The 20,535-nt window shown below is 38.0% G+C and overlaps 2 protein-coding genes across 2 annotated transcripts in view; both read left to right on the forward strand.

The window, feature by feature from the left end:
- Positions 1-8,806: 8,806 nt before the first annotated feature.
- LOC135211163 (protein kinase 4-like) lies at positions 8,807-14,628 on the forward strand. The gene is made up of 5 exons (XM_064244350.1): positions 8,807-8,944; positions 11,108-13,281; positions 13,584-13,705; positions 13,825-13,938; positions 14,053-14,628. The coding sequence occupies exons 1-5, from the start codon at positions 8,860-8,862 to the stop codon at positions 14,261-14,263; spliced, it is 2,706 nt and encodes a 901-aa protein (XP_064100420.1). The 5' UTR covers positions 8,807-8,859; the 3' UTR covers positions 14,264-14,628.
- Positions 14,629-19,745: 5,117 nt separating this feature from the next.
- Positions 19,746-20,535, forward strand: part of LOC135211164 (ran-binding protein 3-like) — a 246,408-nt gene continuing 245,618 nt past the window's right edge. The window contains exon 1 of the mRNA XM_064244352.1: positions 19,746-19,856. Coding sequence (XP_064100422.1) covers positions 19,814-19,856 — 43 coding nt within the window. The 5' untranslated portion in view covers positions 19,746-19,813. The remainder of the gene's footprint in view (positions 19,857-20,535) is intronic.

Consider the following 20,535-nt stretch of genomic DNA (forward strand, 5'->3'; position numbering starts at 1 on the left):
CAAACTGTAATTCCTTGGAAGCCGTAATTATTGTCTGTAACAAGTTTGCGGGTATTTTCTGTGTTATTCAACAGTACTGCAGTAACATTTCTATTCGAGTTTTTCTTTTACTTTCTACTATGAGATTCAGGGCCTCTGTAACACGGTTTTTTCGCAATAACTTTTTATCCATGCAGTTCATAAATGTAACGCTTATTCAGAATACACATTATATCTACACATAAATTCTGACTGTATTCTGCATTACGTAGGTTGAATAAATTTGGTACTAATAATGTAAAAGTGATTTTTTTTGAAGACGGGCCAATTTACTCAGAGAAAAGGTTTCGAACGCACTCGTTACGTAACTTATGGCAGCATTTCTTCCCTCTTTCTCGATGGATGATTGGCTATACGTAATGAAGGCTATACCTCTGGCAACAATGACATACAAATTTAAATACAAGCAAAGCAGCACACCTTTATGAACTCTGAAACCTCTCCACTGATAATTGTCATAGTGAACAAACCAACAAAATATGTTAATAAATACAAAAAAACACTTCGATTATTAGTCTAACTCCCAAAATAAATTTCCTAAGAAATTACAGTCTACTTTATTGACAAGATCTAGGGAATAGTTGGTAATTTTCAAAAACAGTAGACAAGCTTGATTTGATAACTGCTATATCCAATGTCAAGCAATTTTTATTTATTGACTATCTACCTATTTACTGAAAAAAAATAGCCGGTACCATATTTTGGCTTTAAACCTTCACCAATAATGATCGTCAGAATGGTGACTTCATGAGGCTCCACCCACTTTGGCCTCGTTATAATTCAGGATAGCACTGAAGGCTATCATGGGCATTGTTGGATTAGAAAATGTAACTTCTGGCTATAAAAACTCATTTCTTGAGTAGTTGTAAGAAGTGCTAAATGCTCCTCAAGGATTCCAGCAGTTGGCCTAAATGTTTAATTCATGTATATTACTGCTATACTGTTGTGGCACTACTGCTACAGTAGTATTACTACGCTAGCACAGATACCCCACCCACGTCTATGTATCGTTCCACCATTCATAAAGTCTTTGGGTTTCAGAGCCGATGGAACAAGGTGAATGAGTTTCTGCCTGGTGGATGGGCGGGGCAACGTTTCGTCAAAAGGTATTTACCTTGCTTACGTAATGAATGTTTTTCGACTCTTGGCTCGTAATCATTGGCCATGGCGTCGGCTAGATAATTTTTACTCTATAAAAATTAAAACCATCGGGTTTAGGTTATTGATAATGCTGACAAAATTTGTGTTTGGTTGTGAAATATACATAGGTCAACTTTCAGCTACATCCGATGCTTTGATAAGGAGCAAAGTCCAAGAAACCGTGCTACAGAGGCCCTGAATCTCATAGTAGTTCACTATTTGTCTTATTTTTAAGGGATACTCGTTCATATATAGTAACCTCTTAAGGAATAGTATAGCTTTAACATGGACTCATTCTGAAACCTGAAGAGTGTCTCACCAAATATCCTCTCATGTCAAGAAGTTAAAAAATGAAAAAGCCGGTTGCTTGATCTGTCTGTTGTTTAAATTGAATTTTTATTACATCCTGAAAATATGCTTTTAGTAAGATCGTTAATATATTCAGAATTCAGCATTCTGTAACAAACACCTTCCAATCGTATCAGTTTCTATGTGCTGCTTACGTCCGTTATCAATTTTTACCTCACCGTGGCATAATAATCATCTGAGAGCGAAATTGGCAGTCTCCATGAAGAATTGAGTATACATTTGACTATGGGCCTGAAATGGAAAGTATGTAGCACGTACTACTTAGCTGTTTCGACATCTATTAAACAGTCAATCCAACAACCCCCATTTTATTTATTTATTTATTTATTTATTTATTTATTTATTTATTTATTTATTTTCTTAATTTCGTCATAACTTTTATATTTGCTTTACCTTTCAGTCTGAACACCGCTCTCATAAGGGCAGTGCTTCCATTTTCGTCGAAATGACTCGTTGGGCCACAGAACTCCCACCCTGATTTGAGACTCCATAGCCTCTTTCGTTTCATCGAGCTAAGAACCCTTTTATTTTGTTATTGTATTCCGATATTAAATTAATTGTTATTATTTCACCTTCCTTCAGAATACCGAAAGATATCGGCCAGCTTCCCCCTGCGAGAGAAAACGTGATAGGCCTAGATTTTGCTGGGGTTTGGAGCAGTGAGAAGTCAAGATTTCGAAAGTTTTGGAGTTGTAAGTTTACTTGCAATGCTACAACAGAGTCATATGGATAACCTTGTAAGTTGTTTCAGTAGTGAGGCAATTTGCGTAATGCTTTATAAATGTTACGGGTAAATATTCCATTCATTCTAGATTTACTTTATATTGTCAAAAATGTTAAGGATTTATACGTAGTTTTTCCTTGGCGTTGTTCTGTGCTAGAGATATCGGGTTCGTAATAGAACAATTATAATACCTCAGACCTCTGTTCATGAAAACCCTTCATGAAGAGAAATTCACTGAGATCACTATATGTAAATTTAAATTAGGTGAGAGTACTATACTAATCGTGTTACTGTCTTCGTAGATATTGAAGAGTATATCAAGTATACTTTCACACTTTTGATATGAAGAATTTTTTTTATATTTTTTTTGAAATGTGAGTATGCATGAATAACGTAACGTTTGTATAGCTGTATTCGGATTCTGGATTGAAAGATTAAGCTCGTATTTCATTCAATGTGAAATTAGAGTTGTCCCATTTCGCAAACAGAATAGAAACAACCATTCTCATTGGAAGGTGGGAAATGTTAAATCAGTTTTCTCTCTCTCTCTCTCTCTCTCTCTCTCTCTCTCTCTGTCAGCCGGTTCGGATTACGTTTTGTTGAAGTTATGTAACGTATGTTCTAGAATATTCCTGCCAATTTTTCGATGTTGTTGGGTTTCTTTGAGGCCCACTTGAAAGGTAGAGTTATCTTTTGTTTATCATAAATGTTATCAAAAATAACTTCTTTTTTTTTTGTTCATTGCAGATGTCCAGCGTGAATACCTTATCTAAAACCCCATAAATGTTGCGAGTAATTACTGGTGCCGCCTTTGTTCCAGAAACTCCGCTGAAGAAAGTGGGGAAGAGTGAATGCTCACTTGCACCTCTTGGACTTTTCTTCCGTATCGTACTATTTGCTATTTCCATGAGTGTTCTTAAGTACTTTCCTTTGTCTTTCTTTTTACGGTGTTTCATATGAATATCAGTAAATTACGAGCAACAGTAACAAAAAATAATTATATAAAAATATGATCACTTTCTTGATTCTTCGCTGCCTGACGAATGTACAACGCTTCGCGGCAAAGAAGACAGACGGGTCCTGCTACTCATCGATGTTGCCCAGTTCCGAAGCTCTAGATAGATCATTCTCACCCAGGTGAGTGATATATGACTTTTTTTCTCTTTTTTTTTTTTTACTCTAAATAATGCCGAACGTTATGCCATCCCTGTTTTTATGCCTTTTCCCACTGTTATTGTTATCAGTAGTTATAAATCATTGTTTAAGGATAAATTTACTCTTCCGCACCATTCTACAGTAAAACAGGTAAGTGCGGAAGAGATGTCTCGTTGATGTCATTCCAGAAACTGTATACGAATTGATTACTCATCTTCATTATTAATTTATAATATAAGGTATTCTGTTTACATACAGAATTTAAGATGTAATAAAATACCTTAATTCAACGATTGGATTCTTGAATTCTTCAGACAAATATCTCGTCTCAGAGGCTCGCGCTATTAATATTAATAAAGAGGTTAGGGATACAAAACAATATTGCTTTCTAAACCAGATAATCAGGAATTCGAGTTCCATGAGCCAGAGAGAGAGAGAGAGAGAGAGAGAGAGAGAGAGAGAGAGCACAAACCGAGAAAATTGAACGTGAAAAAACCTAGCCTCAGTGAAGCGTTCAACAAACCTTAGCATTCTGGTTCAAATATTGGGCCATGAATTTCTTCAAGTTAAATAACTAGGTTTAACTGTTCTATGTTCATGTAAGCTGGATATCGTTCAGTCGGTATTCCAGGCAGGTTATGGGTCTCAGGTCCCAAGGGTCCCAGGAGGTTTGGGCGTTTGGAGGCCACACAGTCGTTATTCCAGTGTTACGACTGCGATGCAACAGGAGGGAGAACTGGCGGTTACTTGACACCCCAAAAGACGGCTGACGGAACGGGCAACCCCTCCATAGCAGTAGCAGTACTTACTCTCTGGCTGCAAGTTGGGGAGGATTCTAGAAAACAATAAGAATCTAGTCAGTTTACTGAGCCGTTTTTATTGAGAATACTTTCTCCTCCGAGTGTACACGTACATCACACATACACACTATATATATATATATATATATATATATATATATATATTATATATTATATATAGATATATATATATATATATATTATATTATATGATGGATAAAAATGTTCTCTTACAACAGAATTCCATCTAATAAAAGGAGCCCATAAAAACGCCAAAATATAGAGAGAAAATACTATATTTTAGAGACTGCTGTCTCCCTCTTCAGGTAGATGAATGAGAAAAGTTACAGAAAAGGTGGTATTTATACCAAGAGGTCCATCCACAGGTAAGCCACTTTAGGTCACTCCCACTGATAATCTTCTTTTAATCCTCTTAAGCGTTGGTTGAATAAAAACTTTATCAATGACATCTGTATCCCATGCATCCGAAAGGGCGCATGGGATACAGATGTCATTGATAAAGTTTTCATTCAACCAATGCTTAAGAGGATTAAAGAAATATTATCAGTGGGAGTGGCCTAAATTGGCTTACCTGTGGATGCATCTTTTGGTATAAATACCATATTTTCTGTAACTTCTCATTCATCTACCTTAAGAGAGAGACAGCAGTCTCTGAAATATAGTAATTTCTCTCCACATTTTGGCGTTTTTGCATTTTTATGGGCTTCTTTTATTATATATATATATATTATATTATATATTATATATATTATATATAATATATATATATATATATATCATCACAGGTAATCCCTCGGATGAGGATAGTGCTGTCAGTTGACTTCACTTGGGTGCTGTAGGCATGAACTATGGGGCGTCTGCATTATCCTATCGGCCCCTAGCTGCACCCACACTTTTTACCCGTTTAACTTTACCTCCATTCCCGTGTCCTTCTTCAGTCTTACTGTCCAAGGTCTCTCATAATCGCTTCGTAGCGCAACTGTGAAGTTTTCTCACATTTTACCCCATTTAAATATTTGTACCTCTCATTTAGTTTTTGAAATTCTTTATCTCGGCGTCCAGTGACTCCAACTCGCATTTTTTTGTTTTCTGGGGAAGAAAACTATTGTGCCGGCTATGTCTGTCTTTCCGCACTTTATCTGTCCACCCTCAGGTTTTAAAAACTACTAAGGCTAGAGGGCTGGAAATTGGTGTGTCGATCGTCCACCCTCCAATCATCAAACATAGCAAATTGTAGCCCTCTAGCCCCAGTAGTTTTCACTTTATTTAAGTTTAAAGTTACTCATAATCGTACTTCTGCTGGCAGCGCTATAGGTACCAACAACATAGGCCACCACTAGATCGCGGCAGTGTTTCATGGGCCGCGGCTAAGAGTTGAAAGGCCACTACCGGACAGAAAACTCGATTGCTCCGAAGTTTTACTTGTTTTAATGTCCCAGAGCTTTGGTCAGCCGCCTGAATACCATGCTTCGTCGTTTCATTCATTCACAGGAAATCGGCTTCATTTTTCAGAAGGGAAATTGGTCGTTACTCTTCCAACGAAGTTGTTGTTTTGTCTGTTAAATGGAGACGTTTAACTCCTTACAATCACGTCTTTCTTAACGGGCGTCAATAACAGAGATGTTGTGACGCCAGTTCTAAATACCCACAAATCAATCAGTCCTTTCTAACTGACTGGAGTATCTTTGAGGGGATGTGTGGTTTCCAGGTTCATCTCGAGCTCTGCTTTTAGTTGTTTTACTCTCTTGTAGTGGTGATCCTGATGAGTTTCCCGAAGCCTTAGACTGTGTTGCAGCCTTTCGAGTCTAGACCAGGATCTTTTGCAGTCTCAGGTGTGAGTTCCCTTGCTTGAGGGTGTGCAGCCAAGCTTATTTTGATTTATTCCAACATTCGTATATTCATCGCGTATAGCTTCTCTTATCAATTTAGTTATAGATACCATGCGCTCAGATGCGTTATATTTTTATGATGTATATACAGAATTTCTTCGTATTTCCCACTTGGTCTTCTTCCCATTGTCACTTTTTCTGTGAATGCTTACTTTCAAACTCAAGGCATTTCCCATGTTCCGTAAAAGCGTTCGCACATTATTATATGAATGATATAATAATAATGATGATGAAAGCCTAGTTTACGAAACTTAGCAGCCTCTTCTGCAAAGATCTCTTAATTTCAGGGACAGTTTTGTTATGTCCGCCACTTGTAAGAGTGATACCGCATCGATTCATGCATTTAAGGTTCTTTGCGGCGTGCCTTCGGCCCCTAGCTGCAATCCCTTTCGTTCCTTTTACTCTACCTCCTTTCACATTCTCTTTCCTCCATCTTACTTTCCACCACCTTCTCCCAACAATTGGTTCGTAGTGCCACTCCGAGGTTTTCCTCCAGTTTCACCTTTCAAACCTTTTACTGTCAATTTCCTTTTCAGCTCTGAATGACCTCATAGGTCCCAGTGCTAGTCCTTAAGCCTAAATTCTAAATTCAATTCAATTAAGTTCAATAGCGAAAGAAACGGTCTTCCTTCGGGAGGAGTTGGTGTTGTTTTATCTCAAATGATACGAAGAGCGCAGACTCGGTCTAATTCCGAAACAGCCAACGTTGATGAGCTTCCGATTGTATTGAAAACCCCCGATAGAAGTTAGTTTACCTTTTACTGGCATACAAGAATATCCATAACTTCCATTAACACTCAAAGTAGGATGTGGGGAAAACTGTCTCTTATAGAAAAAAAAAATTGCGGTTATACAGAACAACTGCCATATTTGAAGGTAATGGATTGCACAAATGATAGGATATTATTTGAGCAGCCTGTTCGATTTCATTCTTATTTTGCGCATCATCAGTCACTAGATGCATGAAAAAAATCCATACAACGTTTAAAGCAGCATATGTTAGTCGTTAGAGACATTGAATTTAATCTGTATTTACGCAAACATAACATAACACACACACACACACACACACACACACACACACATATATATATATATATATATATATATATATATATTGATATGCTGTACATCTTATGTCTCTGTATATATTCTTAGCCTAACATCTAGTCGGGGTCGCAGTGTTTAACACTCCTGTTTCTCAAAAGCCTCATTCTATAATTAGTTTTGGCAAATGTTGTACAAAAGGATGCTCCTGCTGACTGCAACCTTCCTTATTGATCCGGACTCGTAACCAGCACTGAGTTGGGCTGGTCAGGTTTACTTCTTCGCCTCCGTCTCAGTATCCTAATCCTATAAACGTAATCTTGAAGGTAAAGTAAAATGCGAAACGAAACTACACACTGTTTTTTCCATCTGTCCATCCGCCTGTGGTGTTTCCGTATGGTAACACTGCGTCCCGGGCTTTGGATAGTTACATTCAGCTTACATTAAACAATAACAGCAATATCATATTTCGAATATTAACGGTGTAATTTGCATACAGTAAATTATTAAAACGCTTTTCTGTTGCAAATGTACACCCAGATATTCTTTTATTTACCTAAAACTTACACGTAGCGTAACTATCTAAAGCCTGGGACGCAGTGTTACCATACAAAAACACCACAGGCGGATGGACAGATGGAAAAAAACAGAGTATAGTACTAGCATTACCTAGCGACAGATGAAGCAAGCGACAATGGCGTTGCCAAGTAGTTTCTAAGGCGACCCATCACCCACCCAGCCTCGAAACTGTAAACCGTAAGGTTCTCACTCAACCTTTGGGAGCCAGCTACCCTTTGCGAACTTGAAACCAATCATTGTTCTTTGATATTAAAAATGGTTATTTTCCTGCAGACTGGAACTAAGATCTAACTGCAAGAATGGCTAACCCTGGAATAACTTCTGGAAGGAGAAAAATGTGTGGGAGGAGATACGCCTTCGTGGGATTTGTGGTCCAAGTAGGCTTGTTTTTATCCGTTTTTTATTTTTTTTTATTATTTTTTTTTTGACATTTCCAGTTTAAGATGAATCGAGAACCGGTCGAAATGATAATTCATGTAGCAGTTACTGAGACGTAATAAGCGAAAAACAGACAACCAGTTATTTTTACCAAGAAACTTGAATTATTCTGTTGTATACTTAGAACAATAATTCTGAGGCAGATAGTAGGAATTACCTGTTTATTTTTTCTTAGAAAAATTCAGGTAACCTCCTTTCGCTCTACCTTCGTCAGTGTCTCTGGTTCAGCGACAAAGTTGCGCGGTAGAGGTCAGGTGTCAGTCTGTAGCCTTGAAATCTGGACGCACTGGGTCAGGTATCCTGTTGTTAAGGGGTTCCTGGTTGATGGGGGTGTGAAAGGTTCTCTCCCCCTACGGCCTAAAAATATCCCCCGGGGTGGAGAGGGACTCAAGGGCGTTACACAATAAGGGCTAGGGTACGAGCCAGGAATGTAAGGGGAATACTGCTATATGTGAATTGTAATCTCCGTAAAATTCAAGAACTTAGAATCTATGTGATCACCACAAGTTGAACTGGATGCAGTCTTTGAAGGTTTTGGGTTTCCAAAAACTGGCTTCATGAAGTTCGAAGACAGGAGAAAAGAAGCGGTGGAAAACCTTCACTTTCTTCATTGACTGCAGGTAACACGAGAGCCTTTGGTCGGTAGCGGCCGCCGAAGATGGGTAGGTATAAAAGGCGACACCCACTGGCAGACGTCGAGCAGTTCCGCCCACTCACTCAAACCATGAAGATCATCATCCTTGGTAAGCCGTGTGTTGAGCTTCTTTTGCAACTTTGAGGTGTTTGTTCTTGAAGACGGCCTTTTTTGGGAATTTTGCAGTCTGCCATTTATACTTGGGATCTCGGGTCTAGTAGCTTCAGTTTTATACTTATTCTTCAATGGTTCCATGGCCTTCTGTGTGATTTAAGTCTTTTCATGCGTTACCAAACTTTTTGTTTCGTGGAGATATTAATCCCAGACTAAGTCAGAAGTTGCATTATTACAAATCAGTTGTCTTGATATTAAAATGCGATCTTTGAGTTTTACTTTGTTACTAGTTATCTTGACTACTGGTAAACACAAACAAAGGTTTTCGATTGTCATATAAAGATCTTAATTAAAGCCTTTAAATTCATAGTTATATTCTGGAAAATTGGTCTCAGTTGTGTTGATCGAGATTCGAAGTGTTCTTTTAGTTGCAGCGGGAAATATTTGGGTCATGAGATGAAGTACCTTAACATATTGAAAGAGCATGGTAAACATTTTACTTTCGATGTATAGCTACAATTGAATTCATAATGCAAAGTTAATATCATATTTCCTCTGGGACTGAGGGAAAAAGTGGTTTGTGTATATTTTCCATTTATTTTTGATAACGACATTTTCATAATGAGTTTTCTGGAATGAAATTAGCTGTTATTAAGGAACCGAGGTTAAATTATTAGTTATTTTCCCACAACAGGGAGCCTTCTCATTTCGTATTAAGTCAGCCGACAATACTTGATAATGCATATCTAAAGAATTATTCTTTGCTATTAAGGATTATTCGATGAGTGGGGCTGTCATTTTTATAAATTCTATTTTTCTCACAGTTCAGGATTATACAAACATACGCCCAGTTCATCATCGTTATTACAGACATTGGCATTCAGCTCTGTAGAACTTTCAGCCTGCCACTGCTGTAAATAAATCGCCTCTCAACCATTTTTCATTCCTCTCAGCTTGTTGTTAATCTGAGAAAACTCTCATCGCCTAAATCGTCTATTTCCCATCTCGGCAGTCTTCGTCCTTTAGAGCTGATCAACTCATTTAACTTTTCGCGAAATTTTGTCTGCTGCTGTTAGCTTTGTCATCGCACATTAATTTCTGCTCTCCTTGAAACCAGCGATCCCCCCCCCCCCCCAGCCTTTTTTTTAATCTATGAATATTTTCTCTGCGAGCATCTATTCAGACTTTCGAGGTGTACATGCTACTGATGCCTGAATTCAATTCCTCATATGCTTCGATGTGGGAACGTGTGTTTCGCCTTGCATGAATTGAGAATTCAATGTCTACTTCTTTACGCACAATTATTTCAGTATCCGTTGATGACTATACATTTAGTTCACGTCTCTTTATACCTTTTGGCTTAAGGTTACATAAATGAACAATTCGAGAACAACTCAAGGTGTACAACTTGAAATGTTCTTTACATTCCAATATATGGATTTCAGTCTCTTGAATAATTAAGTCGGTTGAATAAGGCCTAAGATTTCTCAAAATTCAGACTCGAGATTTTCACCTCCTGCATTCTTTTCTGTGAAAGCCTTCTTGGCAAGACAAAGGCATTTTAAACTTGCTCCATGTGATTATTATCATTATGAATAACGATAATAATAATATTAACAATATTCTGTGAATTGGGACATTGCCGTTGATCTTTTTTATATCGTAATATTTTGGAAATACACCTTAAAGATGAGACAAATGCATTATTTTAGCATTTCCATTAAAAAAATTACCTATCCAAACTGTCTCTAGCCGTATGCCTTCATAAACTATTTGACTCTAAAGTTACTAGCAATATATAGATGCATTTCTCATATCTTTAGCTATACTGCACCTCGTCTTTTACTTTTGTTCCCCATTCAATGGAGTGTCATAGGTTCTTTAAATGACAGCAAAATCCTTTTACTATTTGCCCTGCCGATACAGGAAACGTAGCGTTAAAGCTTCTAACGCTTACTGTCTTTTCTCATGATTTCTTCTTAGTGTACAATGTGTGTTTAATGGGTTGCTACTCGGTGCTTAATGATTATTTAAAATGCAGAGCAAAATGCAAGGAAATGAAACAATGTTTAGTCTTTAAGAGTATTCCCAACTTTCTGTTTTTTGAATAACCAGATATTAAAATGTTCCATCATTTTCTTCTCTTCTCATTCATCAGGCTCCCTCTTCTTGCTGGCCTCTGCTGCCAAGCTTGACCATCTGTCCGGGACACACCAAGGAGAACAGTATTTTGAACGATCCCCAAATAACAACCTCGTTCATATCAAGTATGGTAGTGAACATGGACACGCCCACGCTCATGGAAGTCAATTCATTGTGAACCAAGCTTCCAGCCAAGTTGGCATCAGCAATCAGTTCTCTTCCACTTCTCAAAACCAACAGGCAAACCAAGGCCAATTCTCCTCACAAGCTCAGCAGAGCAACAGAAATCAGTTCTCTGATCAAGGTCAAGTAAATATTGAAAGCCAGTTCTCTGGACAAAACCAACAAAACATCAACCAGTTTTCTTCCCAGCAAGGTAACAGGAATCAAATTTCCTCCCAAGTCCAGCAAGGACTTGCAAATCAATACTCCAACCAGAACCAGTTGAACAGAAACCAGATTCAGTCTCAGATCCAACAGGACCAGAGAAACCAATTTTCTCTTCTCAGCTCACAAAACCTTGGCAACCAGTTTTCATCTAAAACTCAACAAGGATCTGTGCAACAATTTTCTACCCAAAACCAACAAGCAGGAGGCAACAGATTCTCTTCTTTGACCCAACAGAATAACGCAAACCAGTTTCAGTCTCAAAACCAACAGAATGCAGCTCAGTTGACTTCACAGAGTCAACAAGGACTCAGAGATAGGTTCTCTGTTCAAAGCCAACAAGGTAACCTTCAGAGCAACAGGAACCAATTTTCCCTCCAGAATCAGCAGAACAATCAGTTCTCTACTCAGACCCAGCTTGGTAACAGAAACCAGTTTTCCACCTCTACCACAGGTCAGTTCAGTAACAGGAACCAGTTGCCTACCTTGGAACAGCAGACAAATAGGAACCAGTTCTCTGGCCTAACCCAGCAGTTTGGCACCACCCAAGGCAACAGGAATCAACTTTCTGTCCAGAGTAACAGGAATCAGCTCTCCACTCAAAGTAACAGGAACCAACTCTCTACTCTGAACCAAAGTAACAGGAACCAACTCTCTACTCTGAACCAAAGTAACAGGAACCAGTTCTCTACTCTGGACCAAAGTAACAGAAACCAGTTCTCTACTCAGAACCAACAAAGTAATAAGAACCAGTTCTCTACTCTGACTCTTGCTAACAGAAATCAATTCTCTACCCAAGGTCAGCAAGGTAACAGGAACCAGTTCTCCACCCAAGGTCAACAGAGTAACAGGAACCAGTTCTCTCTTCAGAGTCAACAGAACAACAGAAATCAATTGTCTGCCTCCCTCCAAAGCCAACAGAACAACAGAAACCAATTCTCTACCCAAAACCAACAGAACAACAGAAACCAATTTTCTAGCCAAAGCCAACAAAACAACAGAAACCAATTCTCTACTCAAAGCCAACAGAGCAACAGAAACCAATTCTCTACCCAAAGCCAGCAAAACAACAGAAACCAGTTCTCTACCCTGAACCAGCAAAACAACAGAAACCAGTTCTCTACCCTGAACCAGCAGAATGACAGAAATCAGTTCTCTACATCCATCCAGGGTCAAGTAATCAGTGGAAACCAATATTCTGCTGGCAGCCAGGAAACCAACAGAAACCAGTTTGCGACACAGAATCAACAAAACAGGGGGGTCCAGTATTCTAATCAGGGCAGCCAAGGCTTAAACCAGAGATACAGTTTCAGTGATAACCGTTTCAGTGACCCAAACCTTGTTGATGTTAAGCAGACTAACTTGCAAACTTCCATCAGTTCCTCAGGTGGTCAGTCATCTTTTAGCAACAACAACCAATACCAGACTAATCAGAATGTTGGTAGTACGAGCTTCCAAGTACCCCAGACTGGCAGCATTTCCCAGCGAACCCAAAATCAGGACAGTAACCAATTCCGGCCAAGCCAGAACCGAGGGAGCAGCATCCAGTCATCATTGAGCCAAGGATCAGGCACTTTACAGTTTAGCCAGAATGCAGGTGCCATCAGGCCTCAACAGAACCAAAATCAGTTCTTGAGCCTTTCCCAGAGTCAGGGCAACCGAGATACTTTCCAAACAACACAGAACCAGTTGAACAGAGTGAACAACCAGCAGCAATTCTCAGGTGCGCAGGTACAAAATGCAAATAATCAGTTCCAGTTCAACCAGCAAAACCAACATTCACTGCAGTTCCAGACCTCTGAGGTGAGTAAACGAGTCAATTGCTATCAGCATTCATTTCGGTAAAATTTAATCAAGATTAACCTTTTTGTTTCTTCTATCACTTACCTTGAGACTTTCAAAAACATCCATTTACACTGAATGAAGGTGAGGGGTAGCTACACCTAGAATGTTAATAGTCATAAAATCTTCTAAGCACTGGTGAACTTCTTTTTGCCAAAACCCCTTGAGAAGAAATGCAACAGTTATTTTTACCATAATTGTTTGTGGTATAACACTGTATGATTGTTTTCCACATCTCTTTAAATCGCTTTTAATTAATACAGATGAAAGAGATTGCTGGACATATTCAAAGTATTAATGGCGACAAGATTCTTGGAGTGTTCCAGACTTTCTTTGTACCACCAACTTCCAATCTGTTCGAAGGCACCACATCATCAAGTTTCTCGTAAGTGTCTCTGGAGTATATTTCTTTCTGGATATACACCTGCCCTAAACTAAAACATATCTTAAAAGGATTACACAGTTTTCTTCAAACTTTTACTAAACCCTCACTACCTTATGCAGATGCGCTGCCTTTGGCCAAGGATACTACGCTGATCAAGATAGTAACTGCCGGATGTTCCATGTGTGCACTCCCGTCCAGACTCAGGATGGCGCTGCTACACAGTACAGATTTACGTAAGTTTTTCGTTAAGTATCTGTAATTCGATGGTATGGTTAAATCTGAATGAGATCTTTATATAACCCCAGCTCCAAGAAACCCAAAATTATCACTTATATCCTTTTGAACAGATTCCGATGCGGAGAAGGTGAGCAGTTTGACCAGAATACTTTGACTTGCTCAAGGTCTTCAAACACTTGCTCTTCTGCTAGCTCCATCTTTACTAGGAGCCACCAGGATTCCCAGAGCTTGTTCTCCGGATTTTCTTCACCTGCTGGACCTACCAGCAACAGCATCTGCTATCTGGCCAACAACCAAATCATCACTGGGGTCCGCAAATAGATTTGATTGTAACGCATCCAACACCAGCTTCCTTCCTGAATTGCGACTCAACGGAAAATCATTAAGCAGGACATAACAGAAGCCTCATATGTACAGAATGCTATTTTGGCATAGTAACATCTAGTCACATCCATTAAAAGAAAAACAATCACTCAGTGTCCAAGACTAGATCATTCTTTATACCAACTGTTTTGTCCTCGAATATTTCATTTTATATGTTGATGATGACTCACTTTCATGACTTTGGCCTTCTTCAGTGGTGAACAACTGCAATATCGAATAAACCTTACGAAAACTGGTAAGCGGTTCAAGTACCTTTTATAATGTACACTGAATGACGAATTCCAGTAAAAATGCATAACTTACATTTTGTTTGATATCTTCCTTGAAACTCCCATTGTTTGGTAAAATTGCTTCTCTCCGAAAAGAAGGCAAACTATAATGTGAAATGCTAGCTTCCCTTCAGTGCAAAGCTCTGGCGCAGGGAGCCACAATGAAGCCAAAGAGACAGTGACGTTTAGTGTGAATGATTCGCACCCAGATAAACCTTTTTAATCATTATGATGGTTATCTCTGTGAAAATGTGAAGCTTATAATGCATAAACAATTAATTTGTTTAAAAAAATCCGTTCATGGTAAAAAAATCAGTTGCCGTGCTTTGTTAGTCTTGTTCCTAAGGTAAATAATTATAGTTTATACTTACAATCACACTACAGTCGGTTGGAAGGATACTAAATAGTATTTGCAACAAAAAAATTATAAAACAAATTATGTGGGCATTTGAAGAAGAAAATAAGGTAATCCAGTCTCAAAAATCGTTAGAATATTAATAAGAGTCTCGGGCTCCTTTCAGCGACATTGTATTCGTTCCCATTCGACTCTGAACATTTTCAGATGCTCTGAAATAAATAAATAAATAATAGGGTTACGTTTGATTACTGGGTAAAGTAAATTCATGCACAAATTTCATGTCCATCGACGAAAAACCAATGATCATAGCAAAATAGGGCCTCAAAAAATTATTCTAATTATATATTTTTTCAGTTGAGTTACATTCTACTTTTCTTTTGTTGAGTAACACTGGTTACCAATTTTTTTTTTTTTTTATAAAAATTACAATTTGCATGGATAAAGAGCAAAATACAATTTGATTAAGTGAGGTGTTGCTTCCTTGAAAGCCTCTTCTGCCTCACATCCCTTGACATATTAAATAAAGAATATGCCAGGCTGTTATCCTGCGCAGGTATAGGCATAAAGGAGATCATGGCTAAACTATACTCTGTTTTTTTTTCATCTGTCCATCCGCCTGTGGTGTTTTTGTATGGTAACACTGCGTCCCGGGCTTTAGATAGTTACATTCAGCTTACATTCAACGATTATAATAATATCCTATTTCGAATATGAACGGTGTAATTCGCATACAGTAAATTATTAAAACACTTTTCAGTTGCAAATGTACACCCAGATATCCTTTTATTTATCTAAAACTTACAAATAGCGTAACTATCTAAAGCCCGGGACGCAGTGTTACCATACAAAAACACCACAGGCGGATGGACAGATGAAAAAAACCAGAGTATAGTTCCCAATTCAGATTGCACCACCATGTCGAGCAAATGGGGCTTTACACATCAGCAACGTAAAATTCAAGCGTTTTCTTACACAACGACCTACAAGTTGAATGAAATGGTCCAAGACATTTCTTTCCAAACGCAGAATAGCTAGTGATTGTCCAAGATCACTGCATGCAAGACGTTTTCGAATAACCCGGTTGTTATCAAGACCTTTAGGACAATGATCCTTCATTTGAAAATGAGCACACGTCTCTCCTCAATCGGGAACGCAATGGTGAACAAAGTAACTTCACCCGAATTGATATAGCTTTGCGTGTTTCCATAATCTACGTTAACTCCTCGTTCATTGTGAAGTTATATAGTAGATAGTTCTCGTGTTATTCTTATTCTCGAAAGGATTTAGACCAAGAATGATAAGGATACCATAAAAGACGGAGCGTTAATATTTTGTGAACGTAGCCCACCTTGGCTTGAGTACTAGGTTGCCTTAGGGCATAAAATTTATACCTTTCCTAAGGTTTTACTGTATAATAATAATAATAATAATAATAATAATAATAATAATAATAATAATAATAATAATAATAATAATAATAATAATAATAAAACCAAGAGATCAGGAAAGAATATATGCAGACTCAAGGCGATACTCAAGCCAAAACTCAACGCCGGAAATATGATACAAGCCATAAACACATGGGCAGTGCCAGTAATCAGATACAGAGCAGGAATAGTGGAATGGACGAAGGCAGAACTTCGCAGCATAGACCAGAAAACGAGGAAACTTATGACAATACACAAAGCACTACACCCAAGAGCAAATACTGGCAGACTATACATAACACGAAAGGAAGGAGGGAGGACTGCATCAACACCTAGAACAGAGCACTGGGGCAATATATGAAAACCAGTGAAGGCGAGTGGCTAAAGAGCGCATGGGAAGAAGGACTAATAAAAGTAGACGAAGACCCATAATATACAGAGAAATGGCACAACAAACCAATACACGGACAATACATGAGACAGACTAAAGAACTAGCCAGCGAAGACACGTGGCAATGGCTACTCTGTAGAGGGGAGAGCTCAAGAAGGAAACTGAAGGAATGATAACAGCGGCACAAGGTCAGGCCCTAAGAACCAGATATGTTCAAAGAACGATAGATGGAAATAACATCTCTCCCATATGTAGGAAGTGCAATACGAAAAATGAAACCATAAACCAAATAGCAAGCGAATGTCCGGCACTTGCACAGAACCAGTACAAAAAGAGGCATGATTCAGTAGCAAAAATTTAAGAGAAAGAGAGGGAATAAATGGATAGGTATGAAGACCTGAAAATAGAAATAAGAAGGATATGGGACATGCCAGTGGAAATTGTACCCATAATCATGGGAACACTAGGCACGATCCCAAGATCCCTGAAAAGGAATCTGGAAAAACTAGAGGCTGATGTAGCTCCAGGACTCATGCAGAAGAGTGTGATCCTAGAAACGGCGCACAGAGTAAGGAAAGTGATGGACTCCTAAGGAGGCAGGATGCAACCCGGAACCCCACACTATAAATACCACCCAGTCGAATCGGAGGACGAATTCTACTGGGTGGTATTTATAGTGTGGGGTTCCGGGTTGCATCCTGCCTCCTTAGGAGTCCATCACTTTTCTTACTATGTGTTCCTGTTTCTAGGATCACACTCTTCTGCATGAGTCCTGGAGCTACTTCAGCCTCTAATTTTTCTAGATTCCTTTTCAGGGATCTTGGGATCGTGCCTAGTGCTCCTATGATTATGGGTACGATTTCCACTGGTATATCCCATATCCTTCTTATTTCTATTTTCAGATCTTGATACTTATCCATTTTTTCCCTCTCTTTCTCTTCAACTCTGGTGTCCCATGGTATTGCGACATCAATGAGTGATGCTTTCTTCTTGACTTTGTCAATCAACGTTACGTCTGGTCTGTTCGCACGTATCACCCTATCCGTTCTGATACCATAGTCCCAGAGGATCTTTGCGTGATCGTTTTCTATCACTCCCTCAGGTTGGTGCTCGTACCACTTATTACTGCAAGGTAGCTGATGTTTCTTGCACAGGCTCCAGTGGAGGGCTTTTGCCACTGAATCATGCCTCTTTTTGTACTGGTTCTGTGCAAGTGCCGGGCATTCGCTTGCTATGTGGTTTATGGTTTCATTTTTCGTATTGCACTTCCTACATATGGGAGAGATGTTATTTCCGTCTATCGTTCTTTGAACATATCTGGTTCTTAGGGCCTGATCTTGTGCCGCTGTTATCATTCCTTCAGTTTCCTTCTTTGGCTCTCCCCTCAGTAGCCATTGCCATGTGTCATCGCTGGCTAGTTCTTTAGTCTATAAAATTATACACGGACTCTTAACACTGTATTATTGTGGACTCTTTAGAAGATTATATATACTCTCGGGGTAGAGAGTTTTCCCCTATTATTATTATTATGATTCTATTATTATTATTATTATTATCAGATATTATTATTATTTTTCCCCTATTATTATTATATTATTATTATTATTATTTATTATTAGATTATTATTATTATTATTATTTATTATTATTATGATTATTATTATTATTATTATTATTATTATTATTATTATTATTATTATTATTATTATTATTATTATTATTATTTTGTTCCAAAAGGTCCACAATAATACAAAGTGTTAAGAGTCCGTGTATAATTTTTAAGACTTTACAAAAAAAGCTGAAGATGAACCCAGGGAAGGGTTCGAAAGCTTTTTGTAAAGTCTATAAAATTATACACGGACTCTTAACACTGTATTATTGTGGACTCTTTAGAACATTATATATACTCTCGCGATAGAGAGTTTTCCCCTATTATCATCATCATCATCATTATTATTATTATTATTATTATTATTATTATTATTATTATTATTATTATTATTATTATTATTATTATCAAAATACTCCCAATTGTAGATGAAAGGTTGTAGACACAACCCATTATTATTCAAAATAAACTGAGCGATGTCGAAATGCTCTTTCATCTTAATGTTTGTTATATCACAAACATCAGTTTATTATTGCAAAAAATAAAAATACTATCTCCACAAGTAAGAAATATAACATAAGACTGACCTCGATAAAAAAAAGAGTATCTGTCTGAGGGTCCGACAGATTTTATAATAGGGAGAGTATTGCCTCCAGCCGTTCGCGTCAGATAAATATTTCAACCACCATTCCCCTTTTACTGTTACTTTTTCCGACATGTAACATAAAAAGCTAGATATATGTTTATCCTATTTTCTACTTTATCCAGGCTAGATATTAGAATTCTATTGCTCTTCCATTTAGTTTTCATGCGAAGAAAAAACGGACAGATGAGTTGCACTAGGATCCTCCGATATTTTTGTTACTGTAAAAAGATAAAAATAATTTCGTATACTTGAAAACACTAAACTTTCATAGATCGGTCGCTTGCTCCAATCTCCGTATCTGGAGATATAAGATATTTTTCAAAACTGCATATTATAAAACACCAAGACGTCCAAAGGCATGCACATCATTAACATTTTCCTATATCAGGAAACATTAACATTGCGCTCTTGTGTACTTTCAGGAACATAACATATCGAATGTATTTTATAATATTTCTTCGCATGCAAGTACCCTATAGTAAGTGTCTATATTAATTATCCCCTCTTTGAATTTTACTTTTCTGAAGGAAAAAGAAGCCATGCAAAATAGATAAAGAATAAATGTTACTTGTACTTAAGAAAAACCTTTCCCATTTAACTTTTTTGGGTTATACTACATTAAACAATGCGATTGCATAGTAGATCATGAATAATAATGATAATGGCAAGTCAACCAGTAGATGCACAACATAGACATATTTTTCAATACTTAAAGTTTAAGCTCTGTGCTGTGATTTAGAGAAGAATTCCGAGGTTTTGTTTTTCACGATCGCAAGCTTGTTTTCAAATGACGTCACATCCGTGTACAGAAATGGCGGACTCGCGACTTGGTAAGGCGATATTTTCAAGCAGTATTCTAGAAGATAACCTTTGTCATTCGCTAAATACCCTTGACAACGTATTAGAATGCTTATATGTGACGCAGTGATTAGACGGTTGATGGAAAATGATTATTCCTTCAATGCAAAAGAGGTTGGCTTGAGCAAGCATCCGTGTTTTGGGTTAGCCTATCTGGAATGGTTTAGGCCTACCGTGCAGGGACAGTGTTTATGTCATACGCTTTATTCCCCCAGACCTTCCACATTCAATTAGGTGAACTTCTGTGGTGTGGCGTATGCCCTGGACGCCCAACTCGATCTGAAGTTAACGCAAATAACTGCACAATGCATTGCGTATTCGGTATTGAAGCAAGTCGGGTCGGTTTAGTCTTATCAAATTAAAGCATGGGAGCTGTGAGATCCTAGTCCGGATGTAAACCAAATTAGGTTAGATTTAATTTGTTTTGCTTTTGGGGGTTACGAGGCGACCGTCGTCATTTTAAATTGTGCACTTAACGGGTTTTCTTTGATTGTATTTACACTTTATTCACGTTTTTGTCTTTATTTTCAGTACTCGGTAGGTGGTGTCCCATGCTAAGCAATGGTTATTCTCTATGGTAGCGTAGGCTATCTCATACCCTGGCCTAGGTTAATTGGGGGTTAGGAAGTATAACTAACAGTTATTTAAGGT

This window comes from Macrobrachium nipponense, chromosome 4, assembly GCF_015104395.2.
Source record: "Macrobrachium nipponense isolate FS-2020 chromosome 4, ASM1510439v2, whole genome shotgun sequence".
Lineage (NCBI taxonomy): Eukaryota > Metazoa > Arthropoda > Malacostraca > Decapoda > Palaemonidae > Macrobrachium > Macrobrachium nipponense.

Excerpts from the sequence above, each read along its gene's own strand:
- LOC135211163 (XM_064244350.1), top strand. The coding sequence starts at position 8,860 with ATGGGTAGGTATAAAAGGCGACACCCACTGGCAGACGTCGAGCAGTTC. Across the intron at positions 8,945-11,107 it reads CATGAAGATCATCATCCTTG|GCTCCCTCTTCTTGCTGGCC; the intron begins GTAAGCCGTGTG and ends CTCATTCATCAG. Across the intron at positions 13,282-13,583 it reads TGCAGTTCCAGACCTCTGAG|ATGAAAGAGATTGCTGGACA; the intron begins GTGAGTAAACGA and ends TAATTAATACAG.